This window comes from Etheostoma spectabile, chromosome 21, assembly GCF_008692095.1.
Source record: "Etheostoma spectabile isolate EspeVRDwgs_2016 chromosome 21, UIUC_Espe_1.0, whole genome shotgun sequence".
NCBI classification, from domain to species: domain Eukaryota; kingdom Metazoa; phylum Chordata; class Actinopteri; order Perciformes; family Percidae; genus Etheostoma; species Etheostoma spectabile.
Window position 1 is genome coordinate 20860006 of NC_045753.1, and position 18948 is coordinate 20878953.

An 18948-nucleotide genomic window follows, 5' to 3' on the forward strand; every position below is an offset into this window, starting at 1 on the left:
ATGGTGTGGGAACCAGTGCATGAAGCACTTGTCAACAAAACACAATGACACGCAAAAACTCAGTTTGGTGTCGATACAATCTCCACAAAGGCAGGAGATAACTAAACTATCCAACACATTTTAGCACGTGCCTCCATCTTGACACATCATCATCATGGCACAATTAACGGTTGTTTATATTATATTATAATATATACACATATTTCACCTGTTTAGCTTTGACATTTGCTCCTCTTAACAGCTGGTCCTGGGAAGATCTTTCCCCTCACAGGTGCAGGTTACATTTCTAACAGTGGTGCGTTTAGAATAAACAAGAGGAGCGTTGGCAGCCACAGCCACCACGGCTCAAATGAATCAGCAGAAGACAAATCTGTGAATCCAGCATGTGTGCACAGTGACTGACTGGGAAGGCACTTTTAAAAAAAGTACAGTGCAAAAAAAAGAAATCACAGCAATGATGATTTATTGTCAAAGATGTTGACAAAATGCTATTCCAGACAGCATAAAGACCTGTAGTTTCATTAGAAGCTTCAAATTTCAATTAAAACATTATAAAAGAAAAAAAATCAACTGTGCAACCACTAACATCCTACTTTCCTTTTTTTTTTTTGGTGCTAAACAAGTCCGTTTTTGTTGTGTTGTTAGATGTTCTCATATTTTTACTGCTGGATTTAAATCGTGCCCTGCCTAGGGACTGCAGCCTGAGGCTAACTCTTGTACAAAAAAATTGTACATGGCCGCTAACAAATCAAATGAATATTAATTAAAAAAATATATATGTATATATATTTTAAATATATATATATATATATATATTTTTAAATATATAAATATATATTTATACATATATTTTTTTTAAATCAGCGTTTACTTTAGAGGCTGCAATGCCTCCTCGTGGCCACTAGGGGGAAGAAAGCTCACCTGGTAATGAGTGAATGTGTGATTAAATAGGAGATAAGCATCTACATTACATTTCATTTCATTTAGCTGACACTTTATCCAAAGCGACTTCCAATGAAGTGCTTTCAACCTTAAGGGTACAAACTCCGGATAACAATTAGTAAGTGCAAGTAGATGTGCTACAAATGAGGAACATGTGGATTCAAGATTTTATGATGCTGTTGCGGTTGGATCTGTGCTGGTAAATAAGCCCACTGTTCCCTAAACAAACCAAAACAGATACACAATTACAATTAAATACTGTGTTTGCACGGTTCTTACTTTATAAAGTCGCTGTACTCCATCCAGAAGACCCCCTCGCTGCTGCCATGAGCCATCAGCTCGTGACGCAGGTGCTGCGGCCAGTCCGTCCACTCGTCCGACCAGCTGCCGTTCCACGAGAAGCGACCCCACGGGTTACGCAGCCGCAGCAACCTGAAGCGCGGCGGAAGAGTGACAGTTAGGGGGAGGAGGAAGATGACGGACAGAAAGGGAGAGCCAAATGCAGAACCCAGTTAAGAGTGACAACAGCTTTCCGTTGATGCGGTATCCCCCATCTCTGCGGTATCCTCATATTGCTCCTCTTATGGATCATTGCCTACTTTTTAACAACCCATTTCATTTTACTGCCTCCTCCCTACAGTGAGAAACCTGAGAGGTATAATGGAAAACCATATTGGAGAGTTCCCACTTTCCCCAAAAAAAAGAAAAGGGGGGGGGGGGGCAGGTGATTCGCAGTTACCAAGCTGCTTTTCATCTCCTCTGGCTCCAAGCAAGAGGAGTCCAACTCATTCCTGTGGCCCAATCTTCCACTCGGATTGCTTTATGGCAGTATATTAAAGCGGATGTGTGGAGCTCTTGAGCAAATTACATCTGGGATTTACGGCTACTCCTCGCAGGTAGGACAGAAGAAGCCTCCATTGTGTGGATCCACAATGCTGATCAAAGTGATCAAACGGGACTGTTGAGTACCTGTTCTCTATTGGCATTCATCCTCTAACCCATTAACCTATGAATCATTCAATAAGCACATTAACAGAGCATGCATCTGTTTAATCAATTCTTAACCAAGGGCACTTTTTCATAAATATGCCTCTTCTTTTTTTTTTTTTTTAAACGAGTACACAAAATATTTAAGACATGGTTTCTTGCCATGAAATACACCCACCGGCCCATGCCAGTGAAACCTACTGTATGACTCATTGCTTTTAATTATTAAATCTACAACAGTCGTGAATGAGAGAAGTAGAAGGGAAAGGAAGAATTAAAAGACAACTTAGACATGTATTTTGTAAGGGGAATGACACATATAGAAAAGCAAAGTGTTTTTCCCCCATTTTGTATTCCCCGGTTCAAATTTTTCTTTTCATGATATTTTGGTAAACACAGAAACACAGCTTATGTTTTGATCAAATAGGTTATGTTATGGCCCCCAGTGTTAACTATTTAAAACGTTTGTGAGATATCAGATTTCAGCACGGCAAGCCTCTAAATACTACAGTACCCATGAGCCTTGGTCGGCATTGCTATGGAGAAATGGGAGCAGGAGTGGATTCTAATCCTTTGTTACAGTTGTAAACAAAAACAAAAAAATCCCTTAGTTTGTGGAGTCATCCAAAAATTGTCCCAGAATTACTAAATGAATCGATTGCAAAATGCAGTGTTGGTTGACGTCTCCTCTTTTTGTGTTATGTACCGAGTTGTACCTTTGACTTTTTAAATCAAGGAAGCTGATATTTAGTAGCGCAGCTGTTAATCTTTCGAACTGATGACTCACTCGGGAGAATTTCAGGCCTATCCGAGCCAGTCGGTCACCTCACACTGAATGAATGGGACATTCATGTCTTCACATTTTGCAGCTTAGTACAGATGGTCATTTCATTTGTTTCACTAATTTTATGTTTCTCTTAAGAGTCCACTTTTTAATCACAGGAGCACTTTCAGTGATAGACTCATTCTCCCAAAATGCACCACACAGCGCCACAAGAAGTCATTCCTGCTTGTGGCCATCAAACTTTATAACTCCTCCCTCTAAGTGTCTGACACACAGACACTTAGAGGTTAAAACTGGACAATATTATCTGTTTTGTGCAATAACACTGGCTTGTAATGTGTGCAATACTCAACTGCTACTATTATCATTATTATTACTTTTCACCATTGCAACACCTTAGTTATGTTAATTATGTAAATACTGTATCGTAATATTGCTTTAACTATGTAAATATCCACACTCCTTATATTTATTTATTTATATTTCTACTATTTGTGCAACTGCAACACAGAGTTTCCCTTCGGGGATCAATACAGTATTTCTGATTTCTGATTCTGATTTACTGTTCAACTACCGAGACATAATAGATATACGGGAGGGAGATATAGCAGATTGACAGATCTTCACAGAGAAATCCGGATGGGGAAAAGCAATGAAACTAGAAGAACTCACAGAAAGCGGGTCAGGTTATCGCTCTAGTTCACACTCCTTCCTACCTGTAACCCTGGACATCTCGGACGTCTAGGATGGAATAGGCATGTCGAGGACGCAGACCCAGTGACTCATAGACGGCGTCGTCCACCTTCATGTTGCCTCCTCCACAAGATGCACCCATCAGAAACCTAACAGACATGGGCCACACACAGTCAATGTAGGATTCACTAGAATATCATCAGGAAACAAACGTTTGCAAATTATTTCTTTATTCCATTTTTCAGTAAAAAAAGAAAACACAAAGGTCAGAACAATGTTTGGGCTCCTTTCACTTTGAATAGCTATTCAATAATAGGTAATTTTTTTTTTACTTATTTAGTCACTGTTTAACCAGGAGAGCCCTCAAAATTAAAATCTCATACTTTTGGCAGCCCTACACAGGCTTACAGACAAAGAACGAAACACAAATATCAGTCATATACCTGTTAATCGGATTTCAAATTCTGACTGATGCTTCTTCTTTGCTGATGCAGCACTTGTGATGATTTTCCAGGCCGTTCCCCTTTGATATCTATACCACAGGTTTTTTTGACAGATGGACCTGCAGTTTGGCCATGGATCATTTGCCCCCTTTGGAGTTCTGCTAGTTGTCTCATGTTGCTTTGAAAGCTCACATATCAAAGTGCTGATTACCAGACCTCTTTTATTACTGGCATACGCTACTAATTGGCATTCAGCGCGTTTGTAGTTCTGTAACACCTTAGTGTTTGTAGTTAGGATTAGAGAATGTTGATCCACTCTTACTATTCATTATTGTGTCTGGTACCTGTACTGTGCAAAAAAACAACAACAATCTATTGTATATGAACGGTTTCTTTTGTTATTTAACGGGACACGGTGAAGAATCGATGCATACCGTATGCGGACCTGGATGATTCTGCATGGACGATGCAGTGACAGACCATAATCGATTATTGCCTATTGATGTTGGTTGTTGATTTTCCCGGTTGCTGCTTTTTGTTTTTGCCTTGTTGTCTGCTGTGTTTTGCCTCCGCTAGATTCAGGAAGTGTCTTTTTTAGGAGCAGATACAATAAAACGGGGAGTTCATATATATATATGTGACTGCTTGAATTTGTTGATGAAAACCATGTGTAGCAATATATAATAATATTTAGGAGGTGATGCATCGTGATTCAAACCATTGACGGGATAATCGTTATTGGATCCAAATCGTGAGACCATTGAAGAGCCACTCCTTCTCTTACCCAGCCTCCTTGGAGCTGAGCATCTTGGCCCAGATGAGGTCGGTGTCGATGGGTTCCTCCCGAGGGTTGGTGGAGCTGACCTGGAGCATCAGGGAGTCACAAGGGGCCCCCGTCAGCGTCGCCAGGCCCTCAATGGCGCGCCCTGCCTGCAGGGCAAAGTAGGAGCCATGGAGTTTGGCCAGGGCCTTTTCAATAAGCGCCACCCATAACTGCTTCCTCTGAGCCTGGAGTGACGGGAAAGAGAAGGAGGAAATATTTAGTCATGTCTCAGTCATGAGAAAAGCTCCCTTGTAACACATGCAGTAGTACTCCCCAACACACGCTTTGATGCGTGGAGTTCTCCTTTAAGGTTAACAATAGTGTGAGTGAATATAAAAGAAGGTCAGAGGTTGAGTATTCTGCACTGTCTGCATGTATGACAACATTGTTTTGGCCATCTTTATGTATTACCTGTCAATCTTCTCTGACCTAAACCTCCTCTATCTATTCTGCAGTGTCCATGCAACCTTTGACGCTTGTTGACTAAATATAAATGAGCATTTATTTTCTCATCCATTACTTCTTCCCTAGTCTATCTCCAAAACGTTCCACTTCCAGGATTGCTCCGGTGCCGCAGGAAATTCTGCCGGATGCAAATCTTTCCGTCCGTTTCTTTCCGCTTTGGAATTTTAAACAATCCGCTGGATTTATTTATCTATTTCAGAACTGTCCATAATGTTCATACTGTTCATATTGTAATATAATAACATAATACTATTTATCCCAGTCTCCTTGCACTATGCTCCATATTAAAATATTTTTTATTGAACTCTTTGTTCACTCATGCCTCTATATTGTTTCTGTTTAGAGTATGTATATATTGTGTGTATATATTGTGTGTATATTTTTTGTTTTGGTTGTTTTGTGTGTAAGCACAGTGTGAGCAACAATGCTCCAAAGAAAAATTCCTTGTGTGTGTCCTCATACCTGGCGAATAAAGCTGATTCTGATTCTGATTATGAGGACTAAGACTAACTGCTCCTCAGATCTCTACACGGTAAATCCAGACAGCTAAGCTAGCTTATTTGCCCAACCTAAGTTTTCTCTCACACGCCAAACAACATACATGTTCCACCAAAGTAAGTTCCTTTCCTATTTTGCAGTGGCTCCGTGCTGAGCTTAGCACCACCCAAGACGATTGTGATTGGTTTAAAGAAATGCCAATAAAACCAGAGCTTATTTTTCTCCCATCCTGTAATGCTAAATGGACTAGACCCTCCTCCACAGTGCTGCGGAGGAGGGTCTGGCAATGCGAGACTACTTCTTCTCCTAGTTTCCTCCCTCCAGGGCTTCCCACAGACCTGGGAGAAGAGGAGGTAGCCATACTCGTCACAGGGCAGCATGTCATCCACCAGTACAGTCGTCCACGTCCCGTCTTTACACAACCGGACCTGGTAGGCCCCCTCCGGACAGATGGTCCTAGTGATCATCACCCTCTCCACCAGCTCCGGACGCTCCGCCAGCACCGCCAGAGCACTCAGGAACCTGGAGAGGGATAAAACTCAACAGATAAGAAAATGAAATGTAAGCTCAAGGAGGACAGATGGGCAAATGAGAGGATGTGACTGTAACACAGAGCAAAAGACAATCTGAATTGAGCAGTGAAAGAAATGGAAATGCATGGATATAAATGATGAGCTATTTGTGACAGGTGGATGGATGTAAATGGATGCCCGCTTTAGTTAAAAAAGACAGACGGAGGTGAGGAATGTCGGCTGACGGACGCAATCGGAGAGGACAAAAAGAGACAGACGGGAGACTTTGAAAGGTACGTCAAGCAGGTTTTTGTCTTCATTGAAAATAAATCACATTTGATGAGTTTATGTCTTCTAGTTTCCTCCCCATTACTGTTAATTCACCTTGCAGCAGAGACAAACTGGTTCACCTCCCTTAATTAGCTTGCGAAAGAAATTAGTTAATCCAAAAATCTGGATACATCAGAAAATGCTATTTCCTCACACAGGAGAAGAGTGGCTGGAGACACGAGGCTCCAACTTAAAAAAGGAATATACTTAATATACAATAAAGTGAACACAAGTTCATCTGAAAGTGTGGAAAGAGATCATACAACACTGACGAAATGGCTACAAATTGCTGAGCAAAAGATATTTCTCTTAGTAGACTGTGGACTGATTTCACACTATACTGACGCCTTTCTTAATGCCATAACTGAAAATTATCAAACTGACTTGCTACTTCCGCCACTGGTACTGTCACTTTATCTACTGATGAAAGTAAAATCCCTTTGAGTCCAGCCATCAACGTGTGTTAGTGCAGCAGCCCTTTACCCAAATACCCAAACTCTTTGTGTGGGGTTGAAAATGTGTATTATCAAAGCTATACCCCATCTGTTGAAGAGGCAGCTGAGTGAGACCCATTCAGCCACTGATGAAAAACCAATCGGCTGCAAAGAATCAAATGGAAATCCAATTAGCCGTGTCATAATGTAACTCTAATGTCAGCTTGTACTCAAGGACAAGGGTGAGGGGAGCTGGGTTGTTTTGCTAGTTTATTAGGACAACTGTGTGTGTGTGTGTGTGTGTGTGTGTGTGTGTGTGTGTGTGTGTGTGTGTGTGTGTGTGTGTGTGTGTGTGTGTGTGTGTGTGTGTGAGAGAGTGAGAGAGTGAGAGAGAGATGAATTACGGCTACATCCTGTCGTGAGTGAGAGGATTCAGCTATGGGCAGGGTTATTTTTGATAATCTGTGTGTGTCGGGGATGAAGCGAAACGTTGTATTGGGACAACTTGGTGACTGATCTTTCTTGTGTGTGTGGAGGAAGATGGCAGATGGCAACACACACATATACACACACACACACACTCCAAAGGACAGAGAACAAGGGCAGGGAGATAAAGCATGTGTCCAGACTCACGTTCCCGTGAATAATCTCCGTCAGGTGTATCTGTACATCTGTCCAACTATGCTCTGCTCCCTCTTTCATTTAATGCTTGACTTCTTACTTTTTATTCCTCTCCCTCCCAATTTTTCAGTTTCTCGCTTTTGTTTTTTTTTTTCTTGCTGTTTCACTGCCTCTCGGTCACTGCCTGAATCTCTTTCTCTGTCTCTCTGCTAGCTTCAGGCTGCAGTGTTCATCTAAAGCAGACTGTGACAAAAATCACACTGACGTGACATCTTATCTGCTGTCTGTTTTTGATTCTTCTGACCTTTCAGAGAGACTGAACAGAAAGACAATTTCCCTTACATTGGCTAAAGGCGAGCTATTCTTGTTTGTCCTTGGTTGAAACATTATCAGGGCAGACTTCCTTGTGTTTCCTACCTTTTTTGTATGTGAATGCTCTGTCTCTAGATTGTTCCAACCTATCTGGACTGATTAGTGTCCTGTGTAGTTCTGACAGCTCACCAGCAGTTCCCGAGCAGGCCTTGCAGGATGTCAGAGGGCCGTGGCGTGCGAAAGACGGACCACTTGACGCCTCGGTCTTTAAAGTTGCTGCAGTTGATCTCGTGGGGGCGGAGCCACTTTTTGATTCGCTGCTGGACGCTGTCGCCCTCGGGGAAGCCCACGGAGCGAGGTCCCGGGGGAAAACTGTCGTCCACAAAGTTCACGGTGTTCTGAACGGGGGGGGGGGACGAGAAGGAGAGGGTGGAGAGGAAAAAAAATAAGGAGACAAAAGGGGTGAGACGACTGAACCTCTTCAAATTATAACTTTCATTAAAAATAGATTCATAAAGACACTTTTTTAGAAGACAACAAATTATGTAAAAAACTTGAACCCTCATGTTTAAATAATGCTCAAAGGAGTTGATGAGAGAACTTCAAAATAAAGCTTTTCAAGCACATAATGCAAGCCTGAAGGACACTTGGAGTTTTAAGGACTAACTGTTAATCTCTTCCCTGCATTTCTGATGTGACATATTTTTCAGGTGGATGATTAATACAGGACACTACAGGCCTCCACATGAGCCCTGGATTTGGGGTGGAACAAGGACAAACTACTGCCTTCCACATTTAGTCACGTGGCAGGATGAATGGCTTCCACCGTTAGTGGGGCATCACACATCTGCACAGCAGGAGACCAAATGTGGTGCCATGCAGCAGCCAGGATACAGAACACATATGCAAATCCCTTTCAAACACTTCCCTTTCTGACACATTCCTTGCAGAGCGCGGAGCATTTAAAATGACACACTGGATTTCAACACTCTGAAACGTAGCTGCCTCTCTACTGTACACAGGACCCAGACTACATTACCAGATCAAGACACCCAATCTGACACACTATCTGCCTATCTAAAACTCTCCTGTACACAAACCTGAGAGGGCCGACAGCCACACACGCAACCCTATCCGGTTTCCTATTTGTGGTGTCAAAACTGGGCTCGGCCAGTCTTGTTGCGAGGCAGGCAGGGGATGTAATGTGGGCACCCCACTGGTGGCTCACAGTGAAGCGAATTGATTAGTCGCCATCCCCACAATCCAATTCTGTAGTCTCGTAGAAGCATTAGCTACCAGACAGAATCACTTTAACGCTGCCTCACCACCCCGGCCAGCCGAGGTCTCCGTGTAGCTTACCGATTCTGTAGCTCACTGGCTTATGTGTGACCCTTGTGCTGGCTTTTATTGTATGGGCTTAGGAGTCCATGTGGATTTACCACAGAGGTAGAGGGAATGCTTTGGCCCTGGACACACACACAGACAGCACCTCAAACTAATGTAACTCAGAACACATTAAGTACATAAACAGAACTACACTGCTCTAAATAACTACATAAATACTTTGCACTACATTGCACTTTCAAATTACGCAAACATCTTTATATGGGAATATATATACACTTCTATATTATATATATATATATATATATATATATATATATATATATATATATATATATATATATATATCTATATCATGTCATGATGGTTCTGAGAATCATGTTGCACTCACCTCTCATATAACAGTGATGTCAAAAAATACAGAGCAGACTATGTAAAATGGGATAGGCCTGCATGAAATAAGATATAACATTAGTACCAAATTGGAAACTACTACACGTTTGGATTGTGCAAGAAGTAGGAATACCCTGCATATAACACATAGGCAAATATCTGTTTTTCAGGTCGCTGTGTTGTGACGTCAGCCAGCGTAAGTCTAGCTGACTGTCCTCATCGAGGGAACCTGGTGCTGCTGTCTCTGATTCAATCACTGGCCACATGCCAGCATGCAAACTAGACCACAATCAGCCAATTCAGCGCTGAGCTAAGAAAACCGGCATTCATAAGAGGCCTTTTTTGAGGATGGGAAGCTTGTAGCTAGATATACATGGCACTGACAACCTATTGATCTATGAAAATATGTTGACAAGGAACTAGAGAGCTGGATTTCAAAGTGCCACATGTTATATACCCAAAACAACAGCGGCCCAAAACAGCCTGGTACGTACCATACTGTCACATGTAGTAAAAAACCCCGTCACTGCAAGCAATCAAACAAACTAACCCCAGATAAAATCCTACGTGTGGCTAAAAAACAAACAACAAGTTGCATAAAGAGGGGTCTAAAGAAGAAGAAAAGAAAAATCTAAGTCATTATGTTACCATGTAGTATCTTTTTGTTGCACCCCCAACAGGGTAACATGGACAGGGAACAGAGGAACCAGCAGCCATGCTGGGTTTTACAGTTCACAAGCGGCGCTGATAGCGGTTAGTAGCATTTACTTGTCTGGCATCGTGAGTAAGACACGCTCTGGGGCACTGGCATCAAGCACACACACCTCTCGCTCACCAAACCAATCAAGGGGAGTAGAAAGGCAAGGAGGCAAAAGAAACAACCTGCACTGAGCTGAAGAGAGAATTATATTTCTTACTCCAGCTCCTGTTTTGGTCTTTAGTGATTGCTGCAATCTGGACATCAACTCTTTAGCAACACATCCACTGTATTTCCTCAGCAACACCATCTGCTATAATGCAAAAATCTTAACTAAACATATAGTTAAATTTAAAACAAAATCAGTCTTTCACTGTATTTGTGTATTCAGACTGCCCACACACCTTTTAACAGCGCAAACTAAAAGCTTTCTCATATTTTCACCACGGGTGTTTTGGTGCTTGCCAAGTGTTAATGCCTTGACAGTGAGGGATTAGAAAGACTAGCTCCTCTCGCTTACCAACTCTACACCCGTTCATCTCTCTGACCACTAAAACCGAGCTTCAGCACTTGATGCTGTTAGCGATTACATTCACTATAGGAAAGCGGATCATTTCTGCTCCTCTCCTCTTCAGCTCTGCTACTAAAAATAGGCCAGCCCCTGTGTTCACCTTAGCACATAGACAGACAGACACATGCACGCACGTGCACGCGCAAGCATACGCACACGCACACACCGAGTGCTACACTGGAGAATTGAGTGCAGTCGTGTGGAGAGGGTGGAATGGGGGTGGAGGGGTGCTTTGGGTAGCAAGGGGAAAGCATATTTTGAGATATTAGCAGAAAGGAGGAAAAAAAAAACAGAAAGAGAGAGTGGGGATAGATGTGATGGAGGGAGACGGATAAAAAGGAGCTTGAGAAGGGAAAGTACTTCGAAGAGCGCAGAGGGGCAGAGCTAGAGAGAGCGAGGCCTAAAATATTTGCAATAGGGAAAATGAAAGATGATAAAAGAAAGAATAACTTAAAAAATGGGAAAAGAGGAGGGGAAGGTGGGGATGAGGGATCTCTGATATCCTTCCTTCCTACTGAGCCAACTTCCCTCCCACGCTCGCAGCAATGAGCCTTTCAAAGAAGCCATTAATAATGCATTCTACAGCACACTTCATGCTATTGTAAACAGGGCATGATAGGTGCCAGGCCAGAGTAGTAAGTGGGCACGCCTGAGACACCCAAATAAATTCAGAGAATAAAAGCCTGCGTGTTTAACAAGGTTAAATTAGTCCAATCAAGTTTGTCTCATTAGCATTAAGCTTAACCCTTTTGACAGCCCTGAGAAGCATATCCATGACAACATAACACAAGTACTGTATATCAAAGCCATAAGGTCCAGTATTGCAGAACATGAAGTGGTGTAATACAAAGAAGCAACACAAACGTTTGTCACATCTCATCAGGGGTTGCTAGGGAAGACATCTCGTTGTCTCCAAACAGCTGTGACACTGTGAATCAGACCAATCAGGGCTCATGAATGACACAATTGATCTCAAAGTCTTCTTGATCTTTAAATATTAAATGTAGAGGTGCTCCAGCGAGTAAAATGCATCATTATGTATTACTATCATTATGTATTGGATTACTGTCAGCATTAAAAACAACAACATTCCAGCAGTCTAGTCTAAACAAACAATTAAGTGGACTTATTCGAGCCTCCTGTTTCAAGAGTTAGTGTCCTGAAACAGACTTTTTAATTTAGTGGTGTGATTTCTCTGTGACTGAAGGCAGGTTATAGTCTGGCTCCAGTATGAGGCACTCTGTACCTGCTGGCTGTTTCAAACTCAGCTAACGAAGCAAGTGCAAACAGAGGCAATGAGAAAGCCTATTAGCATTTCTCTGAAATTAGAGAGACTGAGTGAGTGGGAACAATGCCAGAGCCATAACAAAAAGAGGAATTACAATGAGGGAACTGTGCACCCTGTGACGCGATGCGCATCAAAGTAAGCAGACAGAAAACGTTTTCTAGTGTTTCCCAGCTACAACGCATTCTTCTCTTACCTCTCTGCAGAAGCTGACTATGTTCTCCAAAAGCTCCTTGGCCTCGCCCTCATCATTTCGTCGACGGGCCTCTACATGCATGCTCTCCCTCCTCTTCAGAGGCTTAACCACCTTGCGAAGGGTGAGGTATTGCTGCGCTGTGTGGCATGCTGCACAGTATTTGGCCTTGATGTCGTTGAGCAGCGTACATGCTGGGCAGCTCCACTGTCCTACCTTCTCCTGAAGGCTAGATGAGGTGGAGGAGGACGTAGAGGAAGTGATAGCAGAAGAGGAGGAAGGGTAGCCCCGGGCCTGTTTCCGTGTTTTATGACCCGAGGAGGATGAGGAAGGTATACAGGAGCATGATGTAGTCCCACAGTGTGTACAGCAGCGGGGCAGAGGCACCTGCTGCTCCTGAAAGCCATGCAGCTTGGAAGAACCACAGGCTGAGCACTTGGCGGACCCGGTGGGGTTGCGCAGCGTGCACTTGGAGCACGCCCACGTGCTAAAGTCTGGGCTGGAGGGGCTGGCCGGAGTGAATCGCACCGTCTCACAGCCTACCAAGTCAATGAGGTCAGCACCAGCCTGTGATGAGCGGCAGGCGTCGCACTTAGACGAGCTACTTGGGTTGGACAATGAGCAGTTAGGGCACTTCCAGGTGGGGGCAGCTGTTAAAGCAACAGGAATGTGGGGGATCAATGGGTGTTTCTGAGGATCTTCTTCTTCCAAGATACTGAGGCGCTTGCTGGGGTATGAAGGTTCCTGGGGCTGGGCATGTTTGGGCTTGGTTGGCCGCTGTGGGCCTGGCTGGGGTGGCACACCGGCTGCGGACGGGGAGGTGGGGCTGGGTGTGTTGGTGCCTGGGTTTGGTGGGCGCCCTGGCGGGGGCACCTCTCTCCTGCTGCGAGGCACCGGGTTGTTTTGGAGGGATGAAAAAGTAGTGAAAGGGGAGGAATTGGACAGTGAGGAGACATGGGGTGATTCTTGAGGATCACAGGCAGGGGCTGGGGGAGAGTCATCCGTTAGGTCTATGAGTAGCGGGACAGCCCCTGCTGTGTGAACAGGAAACCCCAGCACAGGTGTTCGCACCTCAGGCACAACTAGTGCCTCAGGGGGGATTTTAGGCAAAGACAGTTTCCTGGGCCCACCACAGGCCGAGCATGACAGTGCCACAGGTGTGTTGTGAAGTGTGCAGCGAGGACAAGCCCAGCCCGAGTGCTGCACCTCCAGGCCACACACCTCCCCATTGCTCTCAGACCGACGCAGCACTTCTTCCTTAGCTGGATGCTGTCCATGGGGCTCGAGTAGAACTGTGGGGGGGGCAGTAGGTGTTAGGGGTTCAATCAGACCAGACGGGAGGCCGTTGGCAGTGGCAGCTGTGGTGGTTGTAGGGGGTGTGTGAGTGGCAGAGGATGGTCCGAAGCCACAGACAGTGCAGGCTCCAGATCCCTGGGGGTTGTTGAGCGTGCAGCGGGGACAGGCCCAGCGATGCTCCTCAGTGCTGCTCAGCCGCAGGATCTGGTTAAGGTCGGGCTTCTGGCGTGGTGCCTCACAGATGGAGCAGCGAGGTGCTGCGCCGGCATTTAGGAAGGTGCAGCGTCCACATGACCACTCACTGCCTCGCACCGCGGCTGCCATGGAGCCCGGAGAGTGAGAGTGGCTGGAAAACAGAAAACACTGAGTCAAAACCAACTAACAACCAAATGAGTCAGTATTACATTCTGCCATATAACAGTAATTGCTAAGCAATAATACATGCATATCAAGTATGCCACTGTTCAATCATTTGAGTCATTTCAGTCACTAATATTCTGAGCCATGTTTAAGCGTTGTGTTGGTGAAGCAAAGTAAAAAAAAAATAAAGGAAAATATAGACGCTAGACGGAGTCATAAAGTGTAAGAGATAAGAAATTATGAGAAAGCCAGAGAACGAATACATGCTTCCAGTGTGATTATCTAAAGAGAGCAGGACAGCAAAAATATGTGAGACTGCAAGAGGAGGAGAGACAGGCAGAATTAGAAAAAGAAAAATAGAGTGTGAGAGGGAAAGATTAGCCAGTGCAGGGGAAAAATCAAATCTCCCTCCTGGGGGCTCTGAGGGCAGTAAATCCATACACAATGGCCACATGATTAGAGTCAGGAAGACAGCACATAGAGAGGAGGAGCCCGAGGAGAGGAGGCTGCTACTGCCTCAGAATACCAAGGAAAGCGTTTCTTCAGTCCTCCTGACTGACACTTATTAGGATGGAAAAAACACGTGGGTCTCTTCCACTTAATATTAGCACTTCTCCCCCCTTTTACTCTGAGAATGCTAATGCAGGGTAGACGGGGGCAATTTAAGGTCACGTCAATCCCATGCCCAAATGAATTTCCTACTATTGAATGCATAAGTCTATTAATATTGGCAGCACTTAGGAGTTAGGCGTCATACCCCTGGATTTAAAGCAATTTAAAAACAAATACTACCGACATCTTTAACTGGACTTCAGTGGTGTAAACAGTGCCGAGGGAAATATGTGAGGAGAGGAGAAACAAATTTATTGTAGACAGTTTTAATTCAGAAGCATTGGGAGCAAATAACGTATCTAGTCAGGCTCCTGCATTGATTTCAATCTTCTACACATACACTTAAAGCGGTCTGTTGTCATGGATTGCCTTGTATGTACAGTTCACTCTGTGGGCCTGCAGTTTAGTCAATCTGACTTATTGATAGTGGGTATATTGGGAGCTTATATTGGGCTTTGTGAGAGGAAGCAGCACAGTTGGATACCTCCACAGAGCAATGGGGGTTTGGAAAGGGACGCCCCCAAGGGAGGGACAAGGTTGCTCCCCGGACAAGCCCATAAATGTCACTGTCACTCAAGCTGCTCATGTGTGAACACCAACACAGACATGGTAATGTGGGAATTGCAGGGTAGTGGAGAGTAAGTGCTAAGAGCTAGAACTCTGCAATGCTCTTCACATTGATCTCAGTGGCAAAGATGTTGCCCACAAAATGACCGCTTGTGGATCCGGTCACATTTATCCCATGCTATTTTAATTTGGTACGAGAACTATGCCCAAATTTAAGGCTGCTATTCCAAATGAGCTTATGGGGAAGATTGGTTTGTGCCTATTGGTAAATATCTATCTATATCTATATGTCTATATTCCCTATGGAAACACATATTCTGATAATCCTTCATGGGTTTAAATTGGGGAATTGAAAAAAAACTCCACGTGTGAAATTTTAATTCCGGTGACGAAGTATAGAGGAATCTTGAGTGGGACTGCTGGTTGGCCAGCCTAAGGTCCTGCTCTCCTGCACTGCAGCACCAGGAGTCCTGGCCGGCTAATAGCCCTCAGTCCAACTCCATTAAACCCTTTCAAAGCAGGGGAATCATCAGAACTCAGGGGAACCTCTTACAGAAAACCTCTGCTCTCCTCTCGTCCACTCTCCTCCCTAAGGTAAGGAGGAGAATGACAGCAAGGAGGGACACTAAGTGTCTCTTGTGGTGTCTTTGTGTGTGTAGGTCCTTGCCGTTGGGTGTAAGCGCTTGTGTGTATGCAGGCATGGAGCTATATCTATTTGTAGCGATAGCATAACTGCTTGTTATATTGTCCAACTATGTTTGTGCCTTAGTTTGTGTGTGTCCTCAGCCCCAGGGCAGCAAAAGTATGGAAGTAGAAGTCCCGGTGCTTTATGTCAAGAGCTATTAGCACTGCGTTCATTGTCCTAGGCTGAAGTCTGCACTCCAATATAAACCCGGGCCCACCGAGTGAGGAGGACACATAGCCTTAACAATAAGCAAAATGAGGAAAACACACTTTTTGTGAAGACACGCAAACACTGGGAGATCAGTCTTCAAGCTTAGCTCTTCATTTTGCTCGTCTTTCATCCCGCAGTACTATCTGCCATGTCCCCCTGTTATGCTGCGCAATAATAAGTCTTCTTGATCCTAAACATTAATAGTATCAGTCACTGATTAAAAATTCTAAAAAAAACAACAACACTGAAATAGTTTCCCTAAAAGTTTTTACTATGCTCTGAAAATATTACAACCCATCACCCACCCTTCAGTTCAGGTTAATGTGGTTGAATTAAGTGGCGGTCCCATGCTAGCATTGACGGCCCGTGCTTAGCTCTCCAAAAGCCTGCCTGTTTGAAGCAGCAAACAGCACTGAAGACAACGACAACAACAGCAGCAAGTGTCAACACCTCATGTTTGATGACAGTTTTGTCCCTGTGGCCATTCTCATAACTGTCAGGCCTCTTTCATCTCAAGCGAGAGAGCAAAGTCACAGTGTCAGCCACATGGAGACTTTGTCAAAGCAATTGATATGGGTTTTTTTACGGCACGGAGGGATTGCAAATTCATTATGTTATTGTCTGCAACAGCCGACGTACGAGCTTTTCATTGAAGTGATCAGCCTCGCAAGCAATTTTTAATATCTAGCTTAATTATCTCGTTATTATCAGCTGTAAGCACAACCCCTATTAAAGTTAACGCATGATGAACAACAACAACTATTACTCTGTCGCTCAATTAAAAGGATGCATTGTGAGAGCATATTGAGCGAGCGCACACGCACTGTTGTATGTACAGAACATGCCTGCAGCAGACAATGAACCACGACAGCTTGTGATCCCTGAACTCCACATAAAAGGCTGCTCTTCGTGTACATGTCTCACACACACACACACACACACACACACACACACACACACACACACACACACACACACACACACACACACACACACACACACACACACACACACACACACACACACACACACACACACACACACACACACACACACACACACACACACACACACACACACCTTTTGTCCTTGGCCCTGTGCTCAGAGGAGCTGCTCTAAAAGCGCCCACTTCAGCTCCTCAGTTCCTCAGTGTCGCAGACCTGGGCGAGTAGCCAATAGCTTATAGTAGAGAGAGAGAGACAGAGAGAGAGAGACAGAGAGAGAGAGAGAACTCACCTGCCTCTAGAATACACATCTTCCCGCATTGAGGCCCTCAATGCTGCCTGCTGCCCATAATGTACCTGTTCCTAGTCTAAATTAATTTAAGTAAGAGCATCAATGATCCCTGTGCCAATTTGTAATGCATCACTGGGTATAAGACAATCATAGAGCACTTCAGCAGACTATTACACGGAGTGAGAGCTCTACGGCGCTCGGTGAAAACAAGCAAACCGGTAAATTCATGGTGGGTGGAAAAAGCCTAACTAACTGCCACAACTGAGGAGTCAGTAAAGACGTCTTCAGGCTTTAGAGGAAATTGTTTGAGAGATACAGAATGTCATAATCCTGGATGTAAAATGGGTCACTAAGGCTTTAAGAAATGCTAAGGTTAGATATATAACTACAAAAGCATAACTACAAAAGCACTGGTGACTGTGTAGGCCACCTATGACTTGGATTCGTTCCACATACTGAACTCGGTTGCGAGATCAAGTGAACGGAGTCTCACCAGCTTCTCCCTGCGTCGCTGTGAGACATTTGGCTCTTATGCGACAGTCATTAGCACTGCCTTTCTGTTGTTGGCCCTGAGCCTAGGGCATGGGGGGAAAGGCGCTGTGCCTTTCTTTGGCCACTGGGGCAGAGCGTACCTGCTTTATACACTCAACACAAAGACAAGCATCACCTGGATAGCAGTAGCCATGGCTGTTAACATGTGAGTTTTTTATGTTTTGTTGACAATTTACTTGATGATTAAACATGGCAATAAGCCTAAACTGCTTATATACATTCAACTATTTTTTTTTTTAAATATCAGTTCTGTTTTCATTAGTTTATCATCAGGTGATATTGTATGATGTACTGTACTGTGCGGTACATATACAGTATCTCTTTGGTTCCTTTCTAATCTAAAAACAAAAAAAACATGATTAATAATTATAGAACACCCTAAGAACAAATATGCCATACTATTTATGTCTGTCTGATGAATTCATCCTGACATTAGACTACGCTAACACACAAACAGAGTCAGTCAGCACTGCAAATATTATATAACACATGGCCTGTCTGTTAGTGCTACACAGGGAAACCCTGACAGTCCTTCGTGTGACAGGCTGTGCTTTCAAAATTTTATGAAACAAAAAGGTTTCTCAGAGCCTTGACTGTAAACTCAGATAAGCACAGGAAATGCCCGAACCAGACATACTGTCTACTCTACACTCTTGTTGCCCATGGGACTGATAACTAATCATTACATGACACTTCCACACATCTTATCTCGTGTATGTGTACATGATTTGTGTATCTGAGAGCGTCATACCAAGTGTACTCCCTGGTATGAGAATGTACTTGACTGAAAAAACTGACTCCCAACATGCATCACTTCTTGAAGCTTGTACACAGCTGCAAGTTAACCCATTAGGTGTCTATTTGTGCAATTTAAGGTTCCCATATTATCAAAAAAATCACTTTGTCTGGTATTTGGGGTGTTATTTTGTGTCTCTACTACACATGTGAGACTGCCAACAAAGATAGTATATAGGTGTCTCACTCTGTAGCTAAAACAGAGACCTAAACACACAGGGGGAAAAGTGCATCTACAGCAATGTGCAACAAAACAAAAATATGGTATTTTTGGAAAATTGAAACCATGTAAACCTATTCTGGTACAA

The 18948-nt window shown here is 43.8% G+C and overlaps 1 protein-coding gene across 2 annotated transcripts in view; it reads right to left on the bottom strand.

Moving 5' to 3' along the window:
* Positions 1-18948, bottom strand: part of capn15 (calpain 15) — a 37736-nt gene that overhangs the window by 7971 nt on the left and 10817 nt on the right. For both annotated transcript variants that reach the window (XM_032502233.1, XM_032502232.1), the window contains exons 2-7: positions 12331-13969; positions 8034-8242; positions 5974-6157; positions 4634-4857; positions 3430-3555; positions 1222-1374 (exon numbers count right to left, since the gene is read on the bottom strand). In XM_032502233.1, coding sequence (XP_032358124.1) covers positions 1222-1374; positions 3430-3555; positions 4634-4857; positions 5974-6157; positions 8034-8242; positions 12331-13947 — 2513 coding nt within the window. In that variant the 5' untranslated portion in view covers positions 13948-13969. The remainder of the gene's footprint in view (positions 1-1221; positions 1375-3429; positions 3556-4633; positions 4858-5973; positions 6158-8033; positions 8243-12330; positions 13970-18948) is intronic.